The 22,775-nt window shown below is 54.2% G+C and overlaps 5 protein-coding genes across 5 annotated transcripts; 1 reads left to right on the top strand and 4 right to left on the bottom strand.

Annotated features, from left to right (window-relative positions):
- Positions 1-150: 150 nt before the first annotated feature.
- CLUP02_10463 (uncharacterized protein) lies at positions 151-5,376 on the bottom strand (the record flags this gene model as incomplete). Its single annotated transcript, XM_049289439.1, has 22 exons — positions 151-399; positions 470-531; positions 596-638; positions 704-865; positions 952-1,084; positions 1,334-1,430; positions 1,527-1,657; positions 1,727-1,781; positions 2,034-2,441; positions 2,677-2,805; positions 2,857-2,931; positions 3,015-3,045; positions 3,108-3,198; positions 3,268-3,333; positions 3,408-3,465; positions 3,522-3,737; positions 3,892-4,221; positions 4,303-4,378; positions 4,446-4,517; positions 4,571-4,864; positions 4,950-5,175; positions 5,240-5,376. The coding sequence occupies 22 exons, from the start codon at positions 5,374-5,376 to the stop codon at positions 151-153; spliced, it is 3,141 nt and encodes a 1,046-aa protein (XP_049146584.1).
- A 92-nt stretch (positions 5,377-5,468) lies between these two features.
- CLUP02_10462 (uncharacterized protein) lies at positions 5,469-9,298 on the bottom strand (the record flags this gene model as incomplete). Its single annotated transcript, XM_049289438.1, has 17 exons — positions 5,469-5,588; positions 5,732-6,236; positions 6,470-6,543; positions 6,607-6,662; positions 6,725-6,884; positions 7,046-7,234; positions 7,330-7,588; positions 7,669-7,787; positions 7,841-7,902; positions 7,962-8,064; positions 8,147-8,335; positions 8,403-8,514; positions 8,595-8,645; positions 8,711-8,865; positions 8,932-8,994; positions 9,075-9,178; positions 9,265-9,298. 17 exons carry the CDS (start codon positions 9,296-9,298, stop codon positions 5,469-5,471), a joined length of 2,355 nt encoding a protein of 784 aa, XP_049146583.1.
- Positions 9,299-9,430: 132 nt separating this feature from the next.
- On the top strand, positions 9,431-14,361 carry CLUP02_10461 (uncharacterized protein; the record flags this gene model as incomplete). The annotated part of the gene is made up of 20 exons (XM_049289437.1): positions 9,431-9,546; positions 9,610-9,764; positions 9,835-9,878; positions 9,966-10,027; positions 10,056-10,096; positions 10,183-10,318; positions 10,413-10,752; positions 10,816-10,851; positions 10,899-11,122; positions 11,178-11,430; positions 11,524-11,546; positions 11,613-11,886; positions 11,999-12,392; positions 12,479-12,758; positions 12,828-12,905; positions 12,974-13,160; positions 13,273-13,391; positions 13,489-13,683; positions 13,725-13,983; positions 14,083-14,361. The coding sequence occupies 20 exons, from the start codon at positions 9,431-9,433 to the stop codon at positions 14,359-14,361; spliced, it is 3,495 nt and encodes a 1,164-aa protein (XP_049146582.1).
- A 403-nt stretch (positions 14,362-14,764) lies between these two features.
- CLUP02_10460 (glutamate-cysteine ligase) lies at positions 14,765-17,212 on the bottom strand (the record flags this gene model as incomplete). Its single annotated transcript, XM_049289436.1, has 4 exons — positions 14,765-15,892; positions 16,065-16,776; positions 16,910-17,064; positions 17,195-17,212. 4 exons carry the CDS (start codon positions 17,210-17,212, stop codon positions 14,765-14,767), a joined length of 2,013 nt encoding a protein of 670 aa, XP_049146581.1.
- A 2,550-nt stretch (positions 17,213-19,762) lies between these two features.
- CLUP02_10459 (nuclear polyadenylated RNA-binding protein) lies at positions 19,763-22,773 on the bottom strand (the record flags this gene model as incomplete). The annotated part of the gene is made up of 6 exons (XM_049289435.1): positions 19,763-20,100; positions 20,404-20,881; positions 20,935-21,098; positions 21,151-21,191; positions 22,328-22,672; positions 22,730-22,773. The coding sequence occupies 6 exons, from the start codon at positions 22,771-22,773 to the stop codon at positions 19,763-19,765; spliced, it is 1,410 nt and encodes a 469-aa protein (XP_049146580.1).
- Between the last annotated feature and the right edge of the window lie 2 nt (positions 22,774-22,775).

Genomic DNA, 22,775 nt, shown 5'->3' with positions numbered 1-22,775 from the left:
TTCAACATGTTCATCGGACGGGCACCAAGGGACTAGGCATTCATCCGGCGGCGTTTACTGCATTTTGATCTCGACACTTTCCTTGGCTGGTTTTGTTTACATCCTGCAAAGGGAAGCGGAATATCGGCTTTTTAGACAAAATATGGGGCGTCACACAAATAGGACGCCACAAGACACGCCTTTGGAGCGAGCAACCGCAGACCGACAGTCGATCGTTACCAAAGCAAACGTCTTATCATTTCCTTCAACTACTTCTTCCTTGTCTGCGAATGGCAGAAGAGATGGTGTTTTCCGGCGAGGAACAAGAGAAAAAGCACACGTCATGAAGACGTGAAGCGTTCCGATCAGTCTTCTTGGAGGAGGGAAAGAGAAGTAGACGACAATATCGGAGTCGTATTTCTTGCGAGGAACAAAAACGGACAACTTTTCCTTTTACTCTACTTCAACTTGGGCGCAAGATCGTGCAAACTTGGCATTTTACCACTGTTACTACACATTCTTGGGAAATCGGGATGGGGGCTTGGAATCCTCCTTTGATGCCACGGACCATGCGAGGGCACCAACAACAACAGTTTTAGCTGATTTTTAATTGTACGAGTAGCCATACAAGGCGAAATACCACCAGGAGGCGGCGGCGGCTAGGAGTGGCGGAAAAGGAAGTGAGGAGGGGCGGCTAGCTCAGTTGTACCTACCCTGTCAATACAGGATTCAAGAAATCTGATGAACCCAGACTTGAAGTTTCAAAGATTGAAGTTTCAAGAATTATTTGAGCCACATTTTTTTCTTCGCCCACAACGTGAAAGTCTATAACATGAATGACATGACATGTGCCAGGAGGCGTCGAGACAGAAGTGGGAGGGGAGATCTGAATCATTCATCGTGTGCCATCTCAGTCGTGTAAGAGGTAAAGTAATAACTGCCTCAATCGTGACAAATGCCGCCCCTGTCCACTGAGAGGAGGAAGTACACCCCATCATCCACTGAATGACATAACAAAGCCATGAGAATGAATACTCGGTGAGCTGAGCAGATGAATGGGTACGCAGTAGTCGAAGAGAAGGGGCGCCTGTGGAGAACAGGGGACCTGGACGTGGATGGGGAAAGGGGGGGGGGGGGGGGGGGGGGGGGGGGGGGGGGGGGGGGGGGGGGGGGGGGTGGGGGGGGGGGGGGGGGGGGGGGGGGGGGGGGGGGGGGGGGGGGGGGGGGGGGGGGGGGGGGGGGGGGGGGGGGGGGAGGGTGTTAGCGGGATGCAAGTTTGCTTCTTTCGCCCTTTTCTCGATCTCGGAAGCGTGATAAGCGGGAGCGGGAATCTCGGGGAGAAAAATAATAATACAAAAGGTGTTGAACCTGGTTCTGGGCGATGGAATGTTTTGATGTGAGAAGTGACCAGAAGCAGTCAACGTCAGGGCCTCCCGTCCCACGTGGTGTCACTGGTGTGTGCAAGTGTGCGCGTGGCCGCCGGGTGCCGTAACTACATTACGGGCTTAATTCACCTCACCTACCTACGGCCACCTCACTCGGCTTACCTTCTGACCCCCAGAACAACGCCACAAACAGACGTCGTTTCCGGTCCTGGCGGCAGTTCGGGCAGGGTCTGGACGGCGGATGGCGGTGGCTGGCTGGCTTAGGGGGGAAATTCTTCATGAGAAGCCGAGATCTTTTGTATTGTTCATTCTTCGGTACTTGATCTGCCTCCCCCTTTGTTGATCTCCAGACCGCCTCTCACTTTGACTGCCGAGAGGTTTTCGGTTTCTTCCAGACGCGGACAGGGGGACCTTTACCTATTCACCGCCGTCTAGGTGTCCTCAGATGAGGAGGCATCAGATCGAAAAAAGTACAAGGTGGGTTTTCCGGTATCCTTGGAGGCACGGGGATATGTCATGTGGAAATACGGCGAAAGAGGTACAACGGCAAAGAATAAGTCGGGATGGGAAGGGATGTTTGATGGCCGGCTCACCCGGGGCACCAGATCGATCCAACTCTTTTTTTTTTCCTGTCTCGCAAACTTGGCATTCTTTTATTGACCTAGGTACTGCCATATTTCCGTGAGATGTAAGGAATGTCCCTGTAAATATGGTGTAGTGGGTTTGTGTATGCCGATTTAGAAATGCGCTTATTGTTGTTCGCAGCGGGAAAGAGGGAAGGACCTTGGGAGAGTTCAGATTTCCCCCGGAAAGGCCCAGAGATTCGAGTGCCGTGGTAGAGGGTACGGATACCATGTACGTACTCCCGTGCGTATTGTCTGTGTAGTATGGAGTGAGATTCATAAGAGAACGTGTCGATCGATAGAGAGGAAGAATTACAAGGCCCCTCCCTGTTTGCGAGAGCTTTTTCAAGGAACGGGGTGTGTGGGTAAGTGGGTGGATGGTGTGTGGTTTGGATACGGGTCGTTGCCGCGCGGTTCTCGGGAGCCGATGATATTCCTCTCCAGATTTCGTTGCCTCATGTGTACACACTGTAGATATCCAAAGCCCTTGGATCAACGTATTACTATAAGATGACGCATGAGAAGAAAAGGATAAAAAGAGAGGTCAAGGTGCAGGGCAATCTCGCAAACGTGCGCCAGAAGGGGGTGGAATCGGGGAACCCGAGGGGGGGGGGGACGGATCTGAATCTCAACAGGGTAAATTGGAAGGAAAGAAAGAAAGGAAGAAAGAAAGGAAAAAAGATTGTCACTTGTCATGGTCTCTGATCTGATCTGATGTATGTACGACCCAAGTACTTGGCAAACCCACGCTGCGTCAGAGTTGGATTCGCCATGATGTGATGTCTTCTTGCCCTCTTCAAAGGATTTCTGATCTGCCCCTCATCCCTTCATCAGCTTTATGCCTTGGGGGCTCTCCCCCGATGTTGCACAAGATACGCAAATACACTTGTATAGGTAGAAGGTATCGGTAAGTGAGTGGGTAGGTACCTGCTCATACCGCTCGTCTAGTTGTCAGCATTTCCGTCCGTCTGAGAAAAGAACCAACTTCGAGACATACACGCCCCTCCTCATCGGAGGGACGGGCCACTCAGGCTGTAAGCACTGGGCAGGTACGGATACTATGCAAGGAGGGAGCTTGATCAGAGAGAATCATATCATGTAGATTCCCATTTTGAGGCACATATTGACAGTCTTCTGATTGGATAGATTCGCAAGGCGGAAAGGCCACAAGCCGACGAGGCGCCTGGCAAGGCGACCGCATATTTGATTTTCTTTCGGGAGTGAAAGGCAGGAAAAGAATACAAACCAACGCATCTCAAGATTTCTCTGGTGACACAAACGGGAAATTGGGGAAGAGGGGGAAAAAGAGAGAGGGGGGATGACGGTGTGAAGCAGGGCCTGTCCATCTATCTGTACATGCACTATCGCGATGTATAACGTATAACGACGTCGTATCTATCTATATGGATGGCAGATATACCGTGCAGTCGCGCCGTCCGCCGATTCCGCCGCGTGCAACGTGGGCAAGGTTAGGCAGGCTGGCAGGGTACGATACAACCGTATTCATGGGGTTGACAAGAAGAGAGGCACATACAGTTACACAGTAGATAGAGGGAGGGACAGAAAGAGAGAAGGAAGAGCAACGTGTGGCTTGTACTTGGGTAGCGTGAAAGAGGGGGGGCCCTAGATCGCAGAGACGGGTAGTCTGCTTGTTCATATCGATGTTCGTGGGACGTTGTACGCGAATGGGTGACTAAAGGAAGGGTAAACTTGCCTTCTCGCTGCTTGTTCTCCATGCCACAGCCATCCTCTTGTGCCATGTCAGATCCCCTTCTCCCCTCTCATCCAGTCCCGTACAAGAAACAGATTCCGTTGTTTTCCCCGCAACGTTTCCTCCCCCTTGCCGATTCGACGGAAGGAAAAATAAGGGTACACAAAAAAAGTCTGGGGCGTGTGAGTGTCACTAAAAGTCACGACTTCAGCATTACACAAGAAACAAGAACTCAACACCACCGCCATTACCACCAGGCAGAAAAGAGCCAGAATGGTCAGGTTGCTGTGATTGAGGCAATTTACAATGGATCGGCCGTAGCTAACCTTCACGGAGCGAGCTTGACCTGGCACTGAGCTTGCGTGGTCGGTGCTGTACGCGCCGCCGTGTGTCGTTGTACAAACCAGCATTACCGACAGCATTTTGATCCCCAGGACATGAGTGCGAGCAATGCGAGCAATGCCAATGCAATTGCGGGTTGGGGTTGGAGGGGTGTAGGAGGTGTGCATCTTACCCCATCGCCCTAAGGTGAAGCATGGATGAGAGGGGGGGTGTGGCAGCAACAAATTGACAGACAGGCGCCCCCCGTAAATCGCCCATTCACTCGACTTTTGGAGGATTGGTTGTTTCTCTAGACCTCCAACCACTGGTGAGGTACACCGCACGCCTTCCTTGCCTCTCTGCGGCTGCAGAGAAGTCTTCTTTTTCTCAGGTTTTCCTCTTCCTATTTCCCCCCGGGGGCCAGACGGCGTGCGGCGGTGGCTTGTTCAATTCGCGATGCGCGCCGGTGCTGACCTTGTGGCATGTGAGCTGTCGCAACTGGTGATGTGTTCAATGCGCCCATCTTCTTGATTCCCCCCCTAATTAATTACCTTTCCCTTCCGTGCGTCTTCCCGTAAATCGCTGCGATTTGCCTCCATCTCTCTCCCAAAGCCGCCGTTCGCCATCCCCTCTTCTTTCTTTCCTTCGTCCTTGTCCCGTTGATGGAGGGGTGAGTCGTTTCTTTCCATGGCTTCTAGCGCACGGGAATGGTTGATCGATGGCTCGCCCCCTTCACCCTGGGGCTCTGCAGGGAAAAGAAGCTGACCGACCACGCTCCCCCTGTTGTGGCCGCCTGCTGTATCCGTAGAGTGGCGTAGGTATTCTTTGGCTTGATTCGAGAGAATCTACCGCCCGCAAATGAATTGTCCAAAACAAGGACGATCAGAAATGCTGCGTGGCTGTCCCCCGGAAAGGTACCCTACGCTCGACCGGGGAGCGCTGGGCTTGTGCTAAATCAACTACACGGCGGGCGTTGAACAATTTGACGATTCCCACCCATGAACGCCCATCACGCCTTGTACAGACGAGGGTTCGGCGTTCTTGGGACGACAACGAGGATCTTGTTGTCGTGGTTCCCTGGCTGGCGGGATAGCTGCGATCATGCCGGAGGGAGGCTCGACGACCAAAAAAGGCTGACAAGCGGGGAGACATGGACCTTCCGTCCCGCACATTAGTCAAGTAAACGTTTCTTCCTTCTCCTAATGTCCATGCGGAACTACAATGGAAGGTTGGAAAAGGGACCTCGTGTCGGGTTTGGCAGCCGTGCCCAGATGCCAAGCTCTGGGTTTCCGTACCAAATCCCAGAGGGCAGTGGAGGGATGGGAAAAGTATCAGCATGGTTCGAGATGCGGTCCATGTGTCATCGCGACGGGGCGTTCGAGGGGACCGAGAAAAAGTCTATCTGGAAGGATTCTGCGTGATGTGCGTGCCATTGACCATCACTTGCGGCTAGGCGCGCTGAGCGCGAAGGGGTAGGTACGGAGATGGAGTACCCAGAAACTCGTCACATTTTTCCTCCATCGCCGCCCCGGGGAATACTTCGCCGCGTGCCTTTGTCTGGATCCCCGTCTTGTAGTGGATGCCGATGCCACAGATCATAGATTGCCATCAGTTTATGGGTCTTGTTTCGACAAAAGGGGATTTCTATGGGGAGGCTCGAGAGCTGTTTTGGACTTTGGTTGCATCTCCCTCGAGGCGAGGTTGCGAGTCACATTCCTGGACTTGATGGAATGATTTTGACTTTGACGGGAGGCAAAGATGTGTTTGGGGCTTGCCGGTATCTGGACGCTGGGAAATTTGAAGGAGGCTTCGGTGGTATTCTGGTGGATGTTGTGAACTTTCGAGACCCAAAAAGCATGAGAAGCGTATCCGTACCAAGTATTTCGTTGATTCGAAGACGGCCGGAACAAAAAAGCATGGTGGTGTAGCAGGCCGCATTGCATTCCGCAGCATAAGTTCGTCAGGACGTTGCATGCTCCTCTGCTTGCGGCATCGTAACGTGTCTTGTTCCGAGAACGAAAGGCCTGTGTGAAGTGGGCTTGTGCATGGCATACGGGAGACTCGGTGTGCACCGCATGCACAACGTTGGCAGACATCGGCTCCGGGCCGGCTGGTCTGGCATGGAAGAGGAATGGCGGCACCCCAAGGTCCAAGGTGGGGCGTCTCTGCGTCTCGTCTGCGCCCGCGCGGTGCAGACGAACCCTTTCGCCAGGCACCCTACATGCATCGATGGTGTGACGCATGGGTACAGTGCAAGAACGTTAGTCTTCTCGTCGCCCTTTCAATACTATTTTGGCGCAATCCAAGCGCTCATCCATGTGGGCAGACAAGTGGTCAGCCGCCCCTAGGCTACCTTGGCAGGACCGGCTGATCCTTCTCCAAGGCTACTAGAGGGGAAGCATGGCAAGAGGTCGGCCATGGTGCTACCAACCGCGCGTGGCTGTTGTCACTGTACATTGTTTGACAGAGTGCAGGGCTGTACAACGGCATCAGAGTCAAAAGCTGCAAGCAGGCGCATCTGCATCTATTCGAGATCTCTGTTTCGCGCTGTGCGAGCTTTGCGGGAGCATAATAAGGGGGGACAGACGATGGCATCGTGTTGCGTGGCTTCGTGTAGAGTCCAGGCCAGGCCAACGCCGCCAGCTGAGCATGAGGAGTGCTGATCTAAGAGACTTGCAGTATTGACCGATGAGGGGCTGGTGGACAGGTTTGATGACGGGGTTCGTGAGCTGCGAGATTGTCTAGGGAGTCCTCCGTACAGGTGATGATGATGTTGAGGACGACGCAGGTTCGTGAGGATCGGGATGGGTCCAAGTGGGCTTCGACAAGGTGGGTCCAGCTCGCCGTGAGAAACCTCGTGGCAGACTAGAGGTCAGTGCCATGGGAGCAGATTGACTCTTTGCAGCATTCCAAGACTGAGACGGCCCGTTTAAGCAAGCTGTGCGGTTTTGATGGTTAGCGCCCGACTGCCGCCTTCCATATCTTGTTCATTGGGCTTGGCTTGGACAACGTGGAGAGCCGGAGACCACGCTGAAGGTTTCAAAGTCGGTGGCTTGAAGGCTGGACATAACTAAATCTCGCTTGAGCAAGGGGGCGTTGATCCGGGAAAGAGATATGACCGATCCCAGATTTAGATACTGGAGGGCTAAGACGATTGAAGTGATAATGATCAAAATTCTGTAGGCGGGAGATGAAGTCTGATAGCCGCGAAGAGACTATTCGGCGCCGTCGAACGGGCGTCCGAGTCATTCCAGTGTGTAATAGGGCCGCGTTGCATCAGGTTTTCTGTGTCGCTAAGGTGGTTGCGGACGTGCTCCTCCTCATCTCGGCCGATCTTTGGAGAAATTATAATCGCACATTTTGAGTTTGGTGGCCAAGGCCTAGGGCGAAGTTGAGGACGGGCAGAATATCTTGCCATCTTGCGTAGAAAGTGGATGTGACAGGCCACTAGGCGGCTGACGAGGAAACGCAGCGTTTCCGGTCGTGGAAAAACAAGGCGGTCAACATGGCCAGTGCTGGTGTCCATCTGCAGTCGACGTGGTGGTTTGTACACAACTTGTGGTTTCATTCTGGATAGTCCCGCGTGGCGTGGTTGGCAGAGCTCGAGAGGAGTAGGTAGAACAAATTGGGCGTGGCAGCGAGATGAGACAAGGCCAGACCGTCATGTCTCGTCTTGGTGAAGCCCGAACGTGCCTCAGTAGGTAGCTCGTAGCTTGAGATGGGTTGCCTTGGAACAATCGCCATGACGGAGTCAAGGAACACCAGGCGCTGCTTGATGGAAGCACGTACCTACGCCATTTTTTCCGCGCACAAAATCTCACAATATGACGGCCCTTGGATATAGCGCATCCGGGGATGTCGATGTGGACCTGCGATGGTTGGGCTGGATCTGAGTCCATCTGCCGGGCTGAATTGTGCTCAGATGCTTGCCAACATTCAGACCTAAGTTCCGTCCAAAGAACAGGATCAAGAACTTGACCCGATTAAGTGATGGCAGCTTGGGCATCCCATTTCTGCCGTGGGATAAGCTGGCTTGAGTTCGCACCTAGTCATGTTGCGGTATGCTTTACGTTGCTTTTTCCTTGGTTTCCGTAGCCGCAGTGATGGCTCCTTGAGTGATCAGAGACCTCGAATGCATATGTGATCTTGTCAGTGACGATCAGGCGCAGATCGCGGAGTGGCAGGCAGAAGAACTCCCGCTCGCATTTCGCTATTGCTGCTATTGCTTGCCTCGGCTCGGGCTTCTTTATTTGTCTGCGGCCAAACCGGGCTATTTCCATCCCACCCAAGCCGGCGAATAGACTGTTATCCGTCATCTGTAGGTGATTTGAGATGGCCAGATGAATACGTCGGACTCTTATGCACAATGATCAGGAAGTGTACAGTAGTAGAGGAGGGGCCGTTATGAACAACCTTTGGCGCCGGCCGATGGTAGATGGTACTCCGTGCGGTACGTCTGGTGAGGATCAAGGTAGCATCCCTGGAAGCAGCGTCCCTGTCGTATGAGCAGCGCCGGCGCCGACCCGAAACCACGGTTGTCCCTGTTAAGGAGCGTGACAATGGGAGAAAACGGACAGCAGCCCCGACAACAGGTATCCGTACCAATTACCATGTGCCATGATAGGTCTGGGTTGGAGGGAATTGCAAAATGGTTGTGTGGATTAGAATTGCGCTGTTTTTGGAGGTTCTACCGAAAGCCCATTGAACTCTGCTGAAGGGGGAGTGCGATCAGAAGCTGAGGCAGTGAAGACGGATAGATTGGTGGCTGATGATGCCGGGTGCCAAAGCAAAAGTCTGATGTGGTCGGGTCTGTACGAATAGTGTATGAGGGACAGCGACAGCGGGACTGAGGAGTGGTGTGTGGTGTGTTGTGTGTGGTGTGAGGAATTGAGGAACATCGAGGAACATGGACCCCAAAAATCAGATCAACAGGGTTAGCAGCTCGATCGCGGAAGCTCTTGGAAAATTCCCGGCGCTATTTTGGGTGGGCTGTCTGATTGGATTGATGTGACCTCGGACGGGGGGGGTGTGGAAGTGGAAGTTTCTGGGAGACACAGCAGGAGCGGTACGTGAGGGTACTTGCCGCCATTTCTCACAGTGAGATGATAGTGGAAAAGGTGGAAAGATGGTCGGGCTGGGGCTTCCCTGGAAGAGATTACCTAAGTGGGCGAGAGGTGGCCCACATCGGACCCCGGCGGCTCCCCGGATGCGATCGCAGATTTGCGTCGATTTAATTGCGATTCACTCTGGACGGGAAAAACGGGGGTGGATCCTCTCATGGCAGGCATCCCTCCACTCACAGCCCGTTGTCTTCTAGCTACCCATACCGTGAGGTAAGGTGCCTTAGGTACGGAGTACGAAGTACGCACCTACCTACTACGCACCTTCCACAGGGCACGCCGCAGTCCACAATGGAAGTTACCACCATACCTACCTACCTTTACCTCAAGGCAAGTGCCTACCCGGCAAGAGAGGAACACGACAGGACGGAGCGAAGGAAGGACCATGCTGTAAAATGCCTCACAACGTGCCTTCCTTCCCTTAACTTACCGGGCTCACCTCGTACCTTAATTCTGTCTGCCTAACCTAGACGCACTCCCGAATGGATATTTGGTTCCAAACTCCCCAAGGTTCAAAGTTGGGATGCCACCTCATCCTCCAACACCAGCCCTGACTGTCTCTCCAGCTGCCAGACTAAGCTACATCCGCGAAATGTTCGTCCCATTTTCGCATCTCACGACTCGTGTGTGGCGTGATATTTCCAACTCCCGTAATCGTCAACGTCTTAGCGGGCTTCATCTCTCCCATGCTGTAGCAGGAGCCCGGGCTTCTTTCTACACCGTAAACCATGACTTCCAGGTTCCTAGCCATGCATCGCTCTTCACTCAAAGGGCCTACCTTACCCGCCACACACCTAGGTAGTATACACACTGCACAGTACCTCAGTACCTGACGTTGCAAATCCACGCACCCTATTTTCTGCCTTTCTGCCGCTTGCTCAAACCAAGGTAAGGTAGACTGGCCCATCGTACATAGTCAAATCGTGCTCGGGCATCCCGTGCTTGCTGGATCGTGGGGTAAGTTTTGTCGACTCAGATCCTCAAGTAGCACCATTTCTGAGCACCTATTACACAACTTACGAACTTTCTCTCTCAGCTTGAAGGGTCATACTTCACCAATATTGCCCGCTCTATTGCAGGGTCTGAAACTCTTATCGTTCTGGAACCGAGTCTTCACGAGCAATCTACCCGGTGCGGATTGGCCGGCCCCGTCATGATCTCCCGGTCTCCAGCCAACCTGTAGGAACTAGTGAGCTGTTGAATGATCGAACGTTGTTGCCCACTCCCGTCCTCCTCACTCGGGCACTTGATGGATGATGGGTAAAATCTACAGACCACCCAAGCTTGTAGCTGCAATGTACCTGTCGACTAAGTCTCCATGCCATGCGAGATCAGGCACTATGCTCCACCTCGGTCAGAGCCTTCCCAAACCAATGACATTTCATAGCGCGGCCTTTTCCCTGCCGATGAACACGAGGAAGGAGACACCAGAGCTCCACTCCGGGCCCGAGGCAGAGGTTAAGGTACATTGCCCGTACCTGGTCAAGTCACAGTCTCATGTTCTTTCTGTCTGCCCCCGTCGCTGCCTCCACTCACAAACTCAACCGGGCCAACCCTCTTCCCGCCTGCTGACCAACGGCCAGCAACAGATGACAACCTTCCTGGAAGTTCTAGTCCCTCTTTTCCTTTCTTTGCCGACCGCAACTGCAAGATCGGCCCCTCACCTGCGGTGACAGTGGAGCTCTCCAAAGCGAGCGCGACCCGATCTTTGGGTTCGTATCGTGCATATTGCCTGTCAACCATCTGACCGACTGTTTAGGATCCCAGGATTGTTGCCATCGCTTCATCCTCACTCGCTCTCGTTTCCAACGTCGTCCCCAACTCCTCTCCACCCCCTTCCAATGACAAGTTGCAATCCATCCAACATACATACCAGGGTCATTATCCAATGTCTCTTACCTCTTGTGTCGGCCCCATACACTCCGCTTATTGTCTGCGTCCGCCCGAGGGACTTCGAACACGTCAGAGCGTCCTTCCTACGGAGTACACCCCTCGGGAGTCTTGTTCGGGGCACACAAAGACATTGAGAAATGCTCAGACGAGTTACTGGGGCCGATCTCAATGACGGCAGTTGCTGCAGAGCAGAATGGAAATGGAAATTAACGCCAACGACCTCAGCAATATCTACGCCTAATTTACACACTTCACTTTCCCATCTGACACCAAAGCATTTTGGGAAATCACTTCGTCGCCCGGCCTGGTCTAGCCCAAGCCATACACCAAGACAACGTCCGTTGCCCGTTGATCTCTGCTATGGCGCAAAGCTCCGTGCCTTTCCCCCGCCACGTGGGGTCCCCAAGCCCTGAACGCAGATAAGCTATGCTACTGAGATCTTCGGATCTGGGCCCGGCCCATTTCTCTCCCTGATCCATACCAATACCCAGCCGCAGTACTTCATCACCGTACGGTGATGCCGTGTGGCATAATGTACACAGCATGAGTCCTGATGGCTTCTCTCCCCTATCGCTTCCAGCTGCCAGACCCTAGCTGGCCACGGATTCCTTGCAAATGGCCGCGGATGGCGTTCCTCTCTGCTAAGGCGTAGAACAGGGACACAACGACAACAACGGGCAGGCAATAGTGTGTGTAGAAGGACTGTGGTCCCCTCCCCCTTCAAACACGCTGACTCGGACCACATGGGTCCGGACAGAGACAGAGGTATGCCATGCTACAGCCCAGGTCCCTGGCCGCCACCTGCTCTCCTAGCCTCTGGGCCTTGCCTGGCTTGTCTAAACGGCACCACCATTGTCCATATTCGACTCGGCGTTTAAACCTTCGCGCTTCTCCATGGACGACATCGTACGATTCTCATATGGCTTCAAGCTCTCCCCCTTCGCTTCACCATGCTTTCTGGCCTAGATCCCTCACCTAGTCCACCGATTTGCTCCGGCTTCCCACGCTCCATCCCGCATGGTCACCGGGTCCAGATCTGGTTGGATCTCATCAAAAGATCTGACACCCGTGTGTCTGCGCAAGGGTGCGTTTCCGTCCGTCTCTGGCCGCGCTACCGCCCAACCGGCTCGCCAATCTCTAAGCATCAACTTGTCACATCTGACGGCCTGGGCGTGTATCGACCTCGTACCGTGCGCCAATGGTCTTGGTGGGCATCATCACAACCAACCTTTGGTGACCCGTTACAAAGTTCACAATACCGTTCCTACGGCCGTTCGCCATGCCTGTCCGCTGCCGCTGCCAAACATCCACAACACATGGCGATCCAACAGCCAATACGAATATTCAAAGTCAGCTAGTGGTCGCAGCACCGCCTCGCTTCGCTGAACCAGTCCCAAATTGCTCACAATCCCGTGCGCGGGAAACTAGCTCCTGCCTCATCAATAGCGTGGTCCGTAAAGACTTCGCATCGCACGTCCAGCTCAGCCTGCTACGTCATGACGGTCCAGCAATCGAACCATGGCGTCTCGCGTCGATCAAGTCCGCTTGCGGTTGCCACCTCCAGGCCGCCTCAGCCTACCCACACGACTCCCACGCGACATGTCAGAGTGATGGCCTTTCCGAACGCAGCGATGTGGCTATACCGAAAGCAAGGCTGTCGTGAAAGCGCCGCGTGCTGTCCCTACCTCATTAAATGCAGTGGCGGCGACGCTATCAGTATGGGAACGTAAGGAAATGAGCCATTGTTGGCTCCTCAAGTTCTGGACTGTACTTCCATGCATGACCGTTCAGCCAGCGTCTCATTCGCTCGGAGACTCTTGAATGTAGTAAGAGATCGAGGACAGCAGTGGAATCCTTCCAGATTATCTGTGGTGTGGGCTTCGTTCTTCGGTCCTAAACCCAGAGGATGCGGTCCGCTAGTCCTGCCACATCACGCGGCAGAGCTCAAACCGCCAAGCTGAGAAGCACAGTTGCACACGACCTCTCCTCAAAGGCTCCAAGTGACAGATCGCGGCTTGACTTTGGTTTGATGAGAATGCCCGAACCCCCCTCACCCCCCTTGTATTATCTTCAGCTTCTTGACGCTGTGCTGTGGAAAGATGCACCGTGCCAGCACACCTCGCTGCCGGTACGTTGACCTATTGTCTTGCAACACGGGGCTGATATGGCTCGATCTGGAGAAACGGGCAGCCCACAGCATATCAAAATAAACACAGACAGAAGCCTGCCTGCGTCCCCAGTGGCAACCTAGCTGGTCATCCACGGAGGAATGCCATCTTGAGATCACCTCAAATTTGCCGGCACAATGGGCGGGCAACCAGAGGGGATCGTCCGCTTTCGAACGAGCCGGCTCCAAACCGTCAACGCCATAGCGTCCTGTCATTCAACTAACCTCGTTGCATGTCATGGCAAACCCTTCCCCAATCGAATTGCCGGTGCAACTATTCTCGCCACAGGATCGCACTTGTTTGGCGTGCGCCATGGTCGAGATCCAAGACATGGCCTGGCGGTTCAGCAAGCTCATCCGGCCCAACTGATGGAGAGCGCTGTGGCTCGCGCCTTTTCGAGGAAACATCACACCAACCACCCCGTGTCGATTTCATTTTCGAGTTTGGCGTTTGGCTTGCTAACAGGGCAAGCAAGCAAAGCCAGTACACTGCACGCCTCTCTCCACACACCCACTCCCCTTTAGTTCCCAGATTACCGGCTTCCCGGGTCTTCCCTTCCCTGGAAACTGGAAACTGGAAACGGGAAATTCCATCAGCATGCGCCATTCCAATTTCTCCATCATGAACTTACGGCCGGTTCCAGCTTTCCGGAACATTGCCATGCGGCTTGGAAGCCAAGGGCGGTGGAATTGCCGCGCAGCCTCGAGTCAAGAAGCTACAGGAAAAGTGAACTCGTCATGTGGAAGCCCGATAACTGTCTCAGTTTCGAGACGCCTCGGGAGTGTAAGGAGACGTTCACGCAGGCATTTCGTTTTCCAGTAGATCGAGAAGGATACCGCCACGGGTTCTAAGTCACTATAGGAATCCCTGGCTTCCTACTAGTCTAGCCCTCTGCAGGAGGGAGACAAACAAAACTTCCGCTGGAGAAAGGCGGGAAGTGCGCCGGGTTCCCACTCCCACGGGAGCCATGAATTCGACGCCTTCAGTCGGGCTAGGGAAGTTGTGCAGCCTGATGATGCGCTTACGTTGGGCTGGGACCTGTGGCCTGTCACTCGATCCAAGATCGTGGACTACCTCAGATTTCACTTGGTCTTGGATCTTGGATCGACGACGCAGGATCAAAATGAGACATGTTCGCGACCAACTACGCATTTGGCTTAATCATTAACTCCCACGCTGGCACTGGTGTTGGTCCTATGGTTCACGCCTACGGCCGACGTCTCTCACGCTCTCTCTATCCCCTTCACAAACAGGATACGTCATGACTGAACTTGCCATTGCTGTCTTAATATGTGCTTTTTGAGTCTATGAGTTCATTACGTGCACGGAGATCCTATCCAGGGCGCCGCCGAATGCGAGCTTTCATGTGGCTGATGGCGTCGAGACCCTAATCTGCTCCCTCCTATTCACTTCCTGCACCCCCTGGCCTTCGGGATGTTGCCTTCCTATTCTTTGCTTTTTTGGACCCAATGCCTCGGTCGTGATAGTGTTCCCATGTCTCCGTAGTACTAGTGAATTTAACCAACCTACGCACCTTACTGACCTACGTACGTGGGTGCCGCATCTAAGCCTGTTCGGAAGCCTTCCTCTTCCTCGCGGAGACCTCCGGCTGCTGCTGCTGATCACCGCTGGCGCCGCCGCAGCCCCGGCGGAAGTTCCCGAGCAGCTTCGGCAGGCCATGGATATCCAGCCCAGCGAACCCGGCTCCGGCCGTCTCGCGCTCGCCGATGGCGACGACGGCGGCAATAATATCCTTTTGCACGTCCTCGCCCACAGCGCTGTCGTGCTTGTAGCCCGGATGGACGTCGACGAGGTTACGGAGCCAGCGGGCGGCGGTGTCGAGCTGGCCCGAGGCGCGCTGGCTGATGAGGCGGAGGTAGGTGTCGAGTTCGCAGCGGGTTTGGACGTCGACGTTTACGCTGTCGAGGTAGGATTCTACGAGGGGGATCAGGCCCGGGAAGCCGTCCGAGGAGTCTGAGTTGCTGCCGTTGATGATGTCGTTGACTGTCATTTCGGCGTATTCGTCTTCGACGGGGCCGACGGGGGTGGGGGGACGACTGGGGACTGCGGAGCCGGGGCGGGAGTTGGGACGGCTGGCGTCGTTATCGCCGCCGCCGCCTTGGGTGAAGTTGTTGACGCGGGCCTGGCGGCTGGGGAAGGGGTTCCTGCGGAAGAAGAACTTCTCCTTGAGGACTGCGTCGACGGCGTGTGCGCGCTCCATGTTCTCGTCGACTTTGGTGATGGGGATGTAAAAGTTGAGGTCGAACGAGAGGATGGCGCGGGTGACGAGGACCATGAAGACGGAAAACGCGGCGTTCTCGAAGTCGGTGAGCTGGATCTCCATGGGGCGGAACTCGACGCGCCAGCCGATGGAGTTGTCGGCGGGCGGGGGCTTGAAGCGCATGTGCTGCCAGTTTGTGGACTGGAGGTTCTCGAAGTGGTCCGTCTTGGAGAGGTCGAGCTCCTGGAGGTCTTCTTCGAAGACGACTATGGGGTCGCGGATGAAGAGGTGGGCGAAGTGGGTGGCGAGGCGGTCGTCCATGCCGCCGTCCATGAGTTTAGATTTGATGGACTCGTCGATGACGAGGTTCGGGTCGAGGTATTCCTGGCGGAGGCGCGGGTCTGTGGAGATGTAGGTTGAGTTTGAGGCGTAGCGGGACTTGGGGATGCGCCAGCGGTCGTTTTTAAGGGGCTGTGTTGTTGTGTTAGCATGTCTTTCCTTGAGGTTTTTTATATGTACATCTTCATATATGTGCAGATACTCATGGTGTAAGATGAGGAGAGAGGTACAGGAGTAAGGGTACTTGTGAGTGAGTGAGGGAGTGGTTGAATAGTCCAGCCTGTGCTCTTCTGTAATATCTCACCTTTTCTCCGAGTTCCTCAGGGGTTCTGCAGTCCACGGCCCGGCTGATCTGATTCCACCTCACGTCGGTATTGGCCAAGAATCCCTTATACACGGGCGTGGCCGCCGTCAGGGCGAGCATGATGGGCCCCAGCGGGCTGAGCTGGTCGTACATCTTGCGGCCCTCGGTGATGTTTTTGGCCTGGAAGGTAATCTGCAGACAGCAGCTGCCCATGCCGAACGCCATGGCGTCCATGTGGATAAAGTTGTCCGGGGCGGCGCCGCCGTCGCGGACGTCGTCGTCCTCGGGCCAGTTGTGCAGGTCGCGGTTGACGGTGGGATCCTTCCAGGGGTTGGGCGTGTTGGTGTCGTGGAAGACGGGCACGTTGACCTGGACTTTGCGGCCGCGGCGCCAGCGGATGTTGGCGGCGAGGGTGGGGAAGCGGATGTGCGGGTTGGCGATCTCGTCGGGCACGAACTGGGAGCGGAGTTTGGGGCCCGAGGGAGGGTAGTAGGGTTCCGTGAAGTCGCCCGGGCAGCCGATGCGGGGGAAGGTGGTGAGGGTGATGGGGTACTCGTTGCTGTGCATGTGGTCCTTTGCGATCTTGCGGCGGAGCTTCATGTCGGGTTCGACGTCGAGGAGTTCCTTGAAGCCGATGCCCCAGGGTTTGCCGGGGGTGGCTTCGAGCATGAAGCGGCCGAATTCCGGGTGGAAGACGGGGAGGGTTACTGATCTGTGGTTTGGGTGTTAGCATAACCGAGGCAAGGCTCTTCTTCTGCTCTCGATAAATTGCGCCATGGATCGGCTCATGTGGCGGACGTCGCCGGATGAGACGAGAGAGAGAGAGGAATAGAGGGTGAACATACGACTGTTCCCTGGCGACTTCCTGGAGCTCTGGTACGCAGCCTCCCTCCTTTGCGAGATCCGGGCTCTCGGCGAGTGCTGTGAGAATCTCGGCTTGTCTAAGAGACAGGCGGACCTTGGGCTCGTCCTTTGAGTAGGTCACGACCAAGTACTCGACCTTTCGTGAACATTGTCAGCTCTCGGGCCCTCATCTCTTGCAGTCGCTGAGGGGTGCCGTAAGAGCATGAGACGCTGGCACTCATCCATGAGGCAGCAGAGCATCATCTCTCACAACAGGGTTCACATACCTCATCTCCCCAGAGCATAGCATCGCGTTCTTTGCTCTTAGCCTTGTTCCATATCTCTAGGAGTTGCTAAACCATCCAAAAGAAACTCGGGTCAGCAACACTTTCATGACCCCAAAGACCGACGATAGCCTCGTGCGAATTCGTTTCATAGTGAGAGACAGAGAGACAGAGAGCGGCGCTCGAACCTTGATACCCCACTCGCGGACCTGATCCGCACTCTTCTTGGCCTCTGGCCAGTCGAGAGGGGTTCCCAGTGCTCTACGTTGAAAAGTATTAGAAGAGACTGCATCATTGGAATATCTGTATTTGGATAGCGGGAGCGTGTGAGGTAAAAACTTGCAGGAGACCCATGATTTCTGGTGATGTGTGGCTACGGCTTTTTCTTGGTGGTTTGTTTTGAGAGGAGGTGCGGCTACGGCCGGGTTTGGCCGGTGATCGGCGTTTTGGACGATGACGGAGTTATGAGAACAAAACGGCCCGAGAAAACTAAGGTAGGAAATTCCGCGCGCCAGCCGCAAATATCTGGAATGATAAGTTGCGATAAGAAGGGTCGGATATTAGAGTGCTTGGTATAATCAAGTCGGAGAGCATTTACTGTAGACCAACTCTCTACAGCTCTACGAGTGGTGAGACACAAAGACGTTGCCCGGTATGGAGGGGTTGGTTTTCTGATAAGACGTCAGACCAGGCTGATTGTCGTTTTTTCTTTCTTCCCCTTTGCCTGCAGGCTCACGATGCAAGGGTCCCGAGCGGGAAAACAAGGCGGAACTGTTCGAAGCGGAATGACGGCGCTTTCGCAAAAGGGTGGGAACGTCTTTTCTTCAATGGTTTGTTTTCTCTTCCTTGCGATTGCGCAATTGGTCTCGGCAAGCCGAATGGAAGAAGCCCTTGTCGTCCGTCTGTAGTCCAATTGGTAAAGGTGGTGGTCGATTTTTGGTCCGTAGGCGCAGCGTTTGACTGCGGCTCAGCCCGATAGGCGGCGGGGGGTCGTCTAGGTAGGTTATCAAAGATTCCCGTAGCTTGCGGTTATTTGTCCAATCACAGGCAGGTGCCTTCAAATCACGTCAACGAAAATTGGAAAAGAGGAGAATGGGATTGGGTGGTGGAGGGTGGGAAAAGTCAAGAAAAAAAGGTTCATGGTCTGGAATTTCGGGCACCCGAGAAATTAAGGTATGGTAAATGCGCCGCGGAAGGGCGCGAGCAATGTCCAGTTGTTTTGCGGCTTTGGTGGGGGTGGTTTGTCAGTTTTTTTCCCCATTTTCTAGCGTTGTGAGACTTTTTTCTTGCGCGGTTACGCCGACGATGGACGATGGAGGGGTAGAGGAACAGAGGGGGTTGATTAGAAATCACATGCGTTGCTTAGTTAGACAGTTGGGGGGGTTAAGACTTGTCATGTTTCGATTTTTCCCTCTCTCACTCCTGCGCGCGCCCTGTTCGGTTCTTGGTTTCCTATCTTAGCCCATCCATTGCCATCGTACGTGGGGTTTTGGCAATTAAGTAGATTGTCCCCCGGAATGACCGAGTCGGAAACCGTGCGACAGCAGCGAGGGGTATCAGACTTGATATGGAGAAGTCTCGGTCGTTGTCCGGCGTTCTGGGGAACTGGACGTCTCACAACGCTGCAGATGTTGAATTGCACGCTGACATATCTTCGGTCTTTGGTTAACTCTCCCAAAATGCGCTTTCCGCGGGCGGCTACTTTGAATACCGTCAGCCTATTCAGTCTTGTAGACGCCCGCCGGCCTTTGGGCAAGGTCCGGGACTTCTTCAGTCCCGTCAAGAAGTGGATATATCGCAGATCGAATGTGGGGTAGCAGCAAAGTTATTGAACAACAGACACAAGAAACAACTTCCATTAAAAAGGTTTGAAGTAATGCACTTAACATAGGAGCCTGAGCTGGATTGAGCATGGGGCTGTGATTATAATCTTATCATCCTCATCTTATCATGTTCACTTCACCTATGTTTACTCAATTTAAAGCTCTCGGCTCGCCGCCCGAAAGGTGGGCATGTTGAACTTCGGCTTCGGGCCCGGTTCGGAAGGTCAAGCCGGGGCAAGACTTTCCTCACCCTGACTGTTGAAGAATGACATATTGCCCGTTTGCCCTGCTTCTCGCGATGCTTCACGGAACGTGCAACCCCTAGCAATCTATTTTCATGTCATAACATGAAATTGATACTCCCACAAAGTTCACGTGAATGAAAAGAACACACTTAAGGTTCGCCGATTAATGGTTGATTTTCCCCCTCCCTTTTTGGAGTATAATACAAACTTCCCAGGAAAAACGATCTGTAAAGGAAAGAAGAAAATAAAAGTTCGCAAGAGCAATAAGCAAAGCTGCCGAACCCAAGCCGTACCCCGGTTCCGGTCCCAGTTCCTCTTCGTCTCAGAGAAAACGCGGTACCTCGTTCCATATATGCAGTTTCTTCCTAGCGCCCTCTTTCATCGAACCGTCAAACTTGTATAGCTCTCTTTTAGCCGACGAGATACGGCGCCTTGAGATCGATCCGCCCCTAAGATTCCGTCTCCGATGCCAGAAAGGCCATCTTTGGCTACCGCAAAGACTCCTAACGCGAGTAAGGATGGAATCCCCGGTTGCTGCTTCGTCCACCACCGCGGTAGTTAGCGCCGGGTCTGCCCGCGTTCTTGGGCCCTGTAGGCGCGTTGGCAGGCGGGGCATGCGCAGGATCGGGTGATCCCTGATGGGAGCCACCACTGTGAGAGCCACCACGATGGCCGCCTCTGAAGCCTCCCCGGCCGGCCTGGTTCGGTTGGGGAACGTCGTCGTACATGCCCTCCCACGATGTCGGAGCACCGCCACCGCCGCCCATGGCATATGCGCCAGCCTGGTTGTACTGGTCGCGGGGAGCACCTCCGCCGCCGCTGCTGCCTCCCCGACGCGGTCCTTGTCCGCCGCCGGGCTGCTGTGGCGGCTGGCCTCCCTGAGATGGGTCGAACATTTGCTGCTGAGGGCTGAAGCTGCCGCTGGGTCCAGACGGGGGACCGCCCTGCTGGCCCATCTGCTGCTGCATCTGCTGTTGCATTTGCTGCATCTGCTGCATCATTTGAGGCGTCATCTGGCCCATCATGCCTTGCTGACCGTTGCCGCCTCCACCGCGGCCCATCATTTGGTTCTGCATCTGCTGCATCTGCTGCATTTGCATCATCTGCTGCATCATGGCCGGGTTCATAGGGCCCATGCCTCTACTCATAGCCATTTGTTGCTGCATCATAGCGAAATACTGCTGCATGCGCTGGAAGTATTGTGCCATAACTTGGGGCGTCATGCCCCCTGCAGCACCCATCTGGCCGCCTCCCATCCCGCCTTGTCCACCCTGGGCACCGTCTTCGCCCTTCCTGAACTTTCCGCCCCGCCGTGCGGCTTCTTCTTCTTCGCGAAGATTGCCACGCGGCTGAGCCTTCTTGACCTCAATCGGCTTGCCGTGAATCTCCAGACTGGTGCTGAGGCAGGCATCAACGCCGGCCTCGCTTTCAAACGTGACAAAGCCGAAACCGCGAGGGCGGCCGGTGTCCTTGTCCATCATTAGGGTCGCGTCGACTACACGGCCGAACTGGGCGAAATAGTCCTTGAACTCTTGATCGGTCGTATCTTGACTGACACCACCGACGAAGATCTTGCTAGTCTTTTCTTGCTCGTCGCGAGGAATTGCTCGCTTGGGGTCAATCTGGTTGCCATTAGTGTTCAGCTCGAAGTGCAATCGGCTTAGGAGAATCTCACGATCTTGCCATCCAAGAAGTGTTCCTTGACCATAACGATGTTCACCGTCTTGGCGTCCCTGAATGTCAGGAAGCCAAAGCCTCTTGATCGTCCGGTGCTGCTGTCTCTCATGACGGTGCACTCAACAACCTCGCCGAATTGAGAGAAGTAGTCCCTTAGGGATTCTGGCAGCTATTAGAAAATGGCGCTATAGAAGCGGACACAACGTAGACTTACGATCAGTCGTCTCCCAATTAAGGCCACCAATAAACATCTTGCTACAGACATGAAAACATTAGTCAATGAATCGACTCAAGATTCAGAACTCTGAAAAAGAAATGCATGCGACTATGATCGTGTTCTGGGCAATGGAAGTATTATCCGGACATCGAGACAAGGACCAATGGCCAATGAGAGTTCCCGCCGTATGGCTATAACAGAGCAGTCATCCTTGAGACCGTGAGTTGGCCGAGTCGTCTGTCGCCCATCGATAGGCTGGCCACCTTCGCCTTTTCCCCCTCTGGTAAATACAGGCTGAGAGGCTTGTAACAGCCTGAGATCGCATTTCTTGGCGTTGGTGTATTGGTTTTTTGATCGATGTCTGTCATAACAAGCTCCTTGACGGGTACCTCCTCGCGGCCAGCGGCAGATTCAGACAGCAATCCGTTGTTCTTGAATCATCATAGAAGTGACGTGCATGGGTTGGTTTCCATCAGCATCGGTGCCTTTGTGAAAAGGCCGAGGATTTCAGGTTCCAGCCGCAGCCAAAATGATTGTTGAGGGCGAGCAGCGCTAGCCAGCCACAAAAACTCTCTCACGACTGGGGAGAATTGCGGAGCGGATAGCCTGGTCATTGTCGAATTTTTCGTGTCTTTTGCTATCGTCAAGTCTCTGCTAGCTCTAGCTTCGAGCGCTATCCGCTGCTAATCTTGCTACAGCAGCCAAAGACCGCAGGATGTTCTCTCTGCGACTGGGCTATAGAAGGTGCACGAGGGTGCTCCTGATCTGACTGACTGATGACTGACTATCGTCGGCATATCTCGGTGATCTCAGGCTGCTTTTCCAGCTGACTTTTTGCGCGGTACCTCTTTATGGCTTCTCTTTCTTGCTTTTCTTCAAGCTTCTCATGTCTTCTCTGAAATTTTCCTTGACCTGCTTGATGGCCCTGAAGAATGTTTCCCAAAACGTGGCTGGCCAACGTCTTGTATTGATGCCCTCTCTTGTCCATCCAAGTTCCCAAGACCAAGAAGGCCCAATACGAGTAACCATGGGGCAACTGATGCCCGAGTTCCCTCAAACCGCAGCAAAAGTGATTCAGATTAATCCAGTCGAGGTATGCGTCCCAACTATGGGTGCATGGGGAATGGTTTGTGTAGCAAGTGCAAAAATCACGTAGTTGGCAAACAAAACTTACCCGTCTTCCTTGGCACTCGGGTTCTTGGCCGTGCTTGTCGAGTACGTGGATTCTTCTTGCTTGTTGCCAGCAAACCCATTCGAGGGCGGCGCATAGCCAGTGCTTCCACCACCGCCGCCGCCGCCGCCGCCGCCATCGCCACCTAGGTTGAAGTCTACTTCATCATCGTCATCCTCTTCTTCGTACTTCATTTGATCATCACCACCACCACCACCATATTCCGGCTCAGACTGGGGAGGTGGTTCGGCATGTGTCTCGACGCTTGGTTGAGGAACGGCGACTGGGGCAGGAGGCGGCGCGGGTTGCTGGGCGGCAGCTGGCTTCGCTGAGGTGTCATCATCGTAGCTGTAACACGTATCAGCATGTCTTTCACGGTGACAGACGACACTTGTAATTACTCACAGATCGGCGAAGAGGTCTTCCTCGAAATTCTCGGGCTCGGTCATCC

The sequence above is a fragment of the Colletotrichum lupini genome, chromosome 5 (assembly GCF_023278565.1).
Source record: "Colletotrichum lupini chromosome 5, complete sequence".
Lineage (NCBI taxonomy): Eukaryota > Fungi > Ascomycota > Sordariomycetes > Glomerellales > Glomerellaceae > Colletotrichum > Colletotrichum lupini.
The sequence above is the reverse complement of the archived record's forward strand: the minus strand, read 5'-3'. Positions and strand labels throughout refer to the sequence as shown.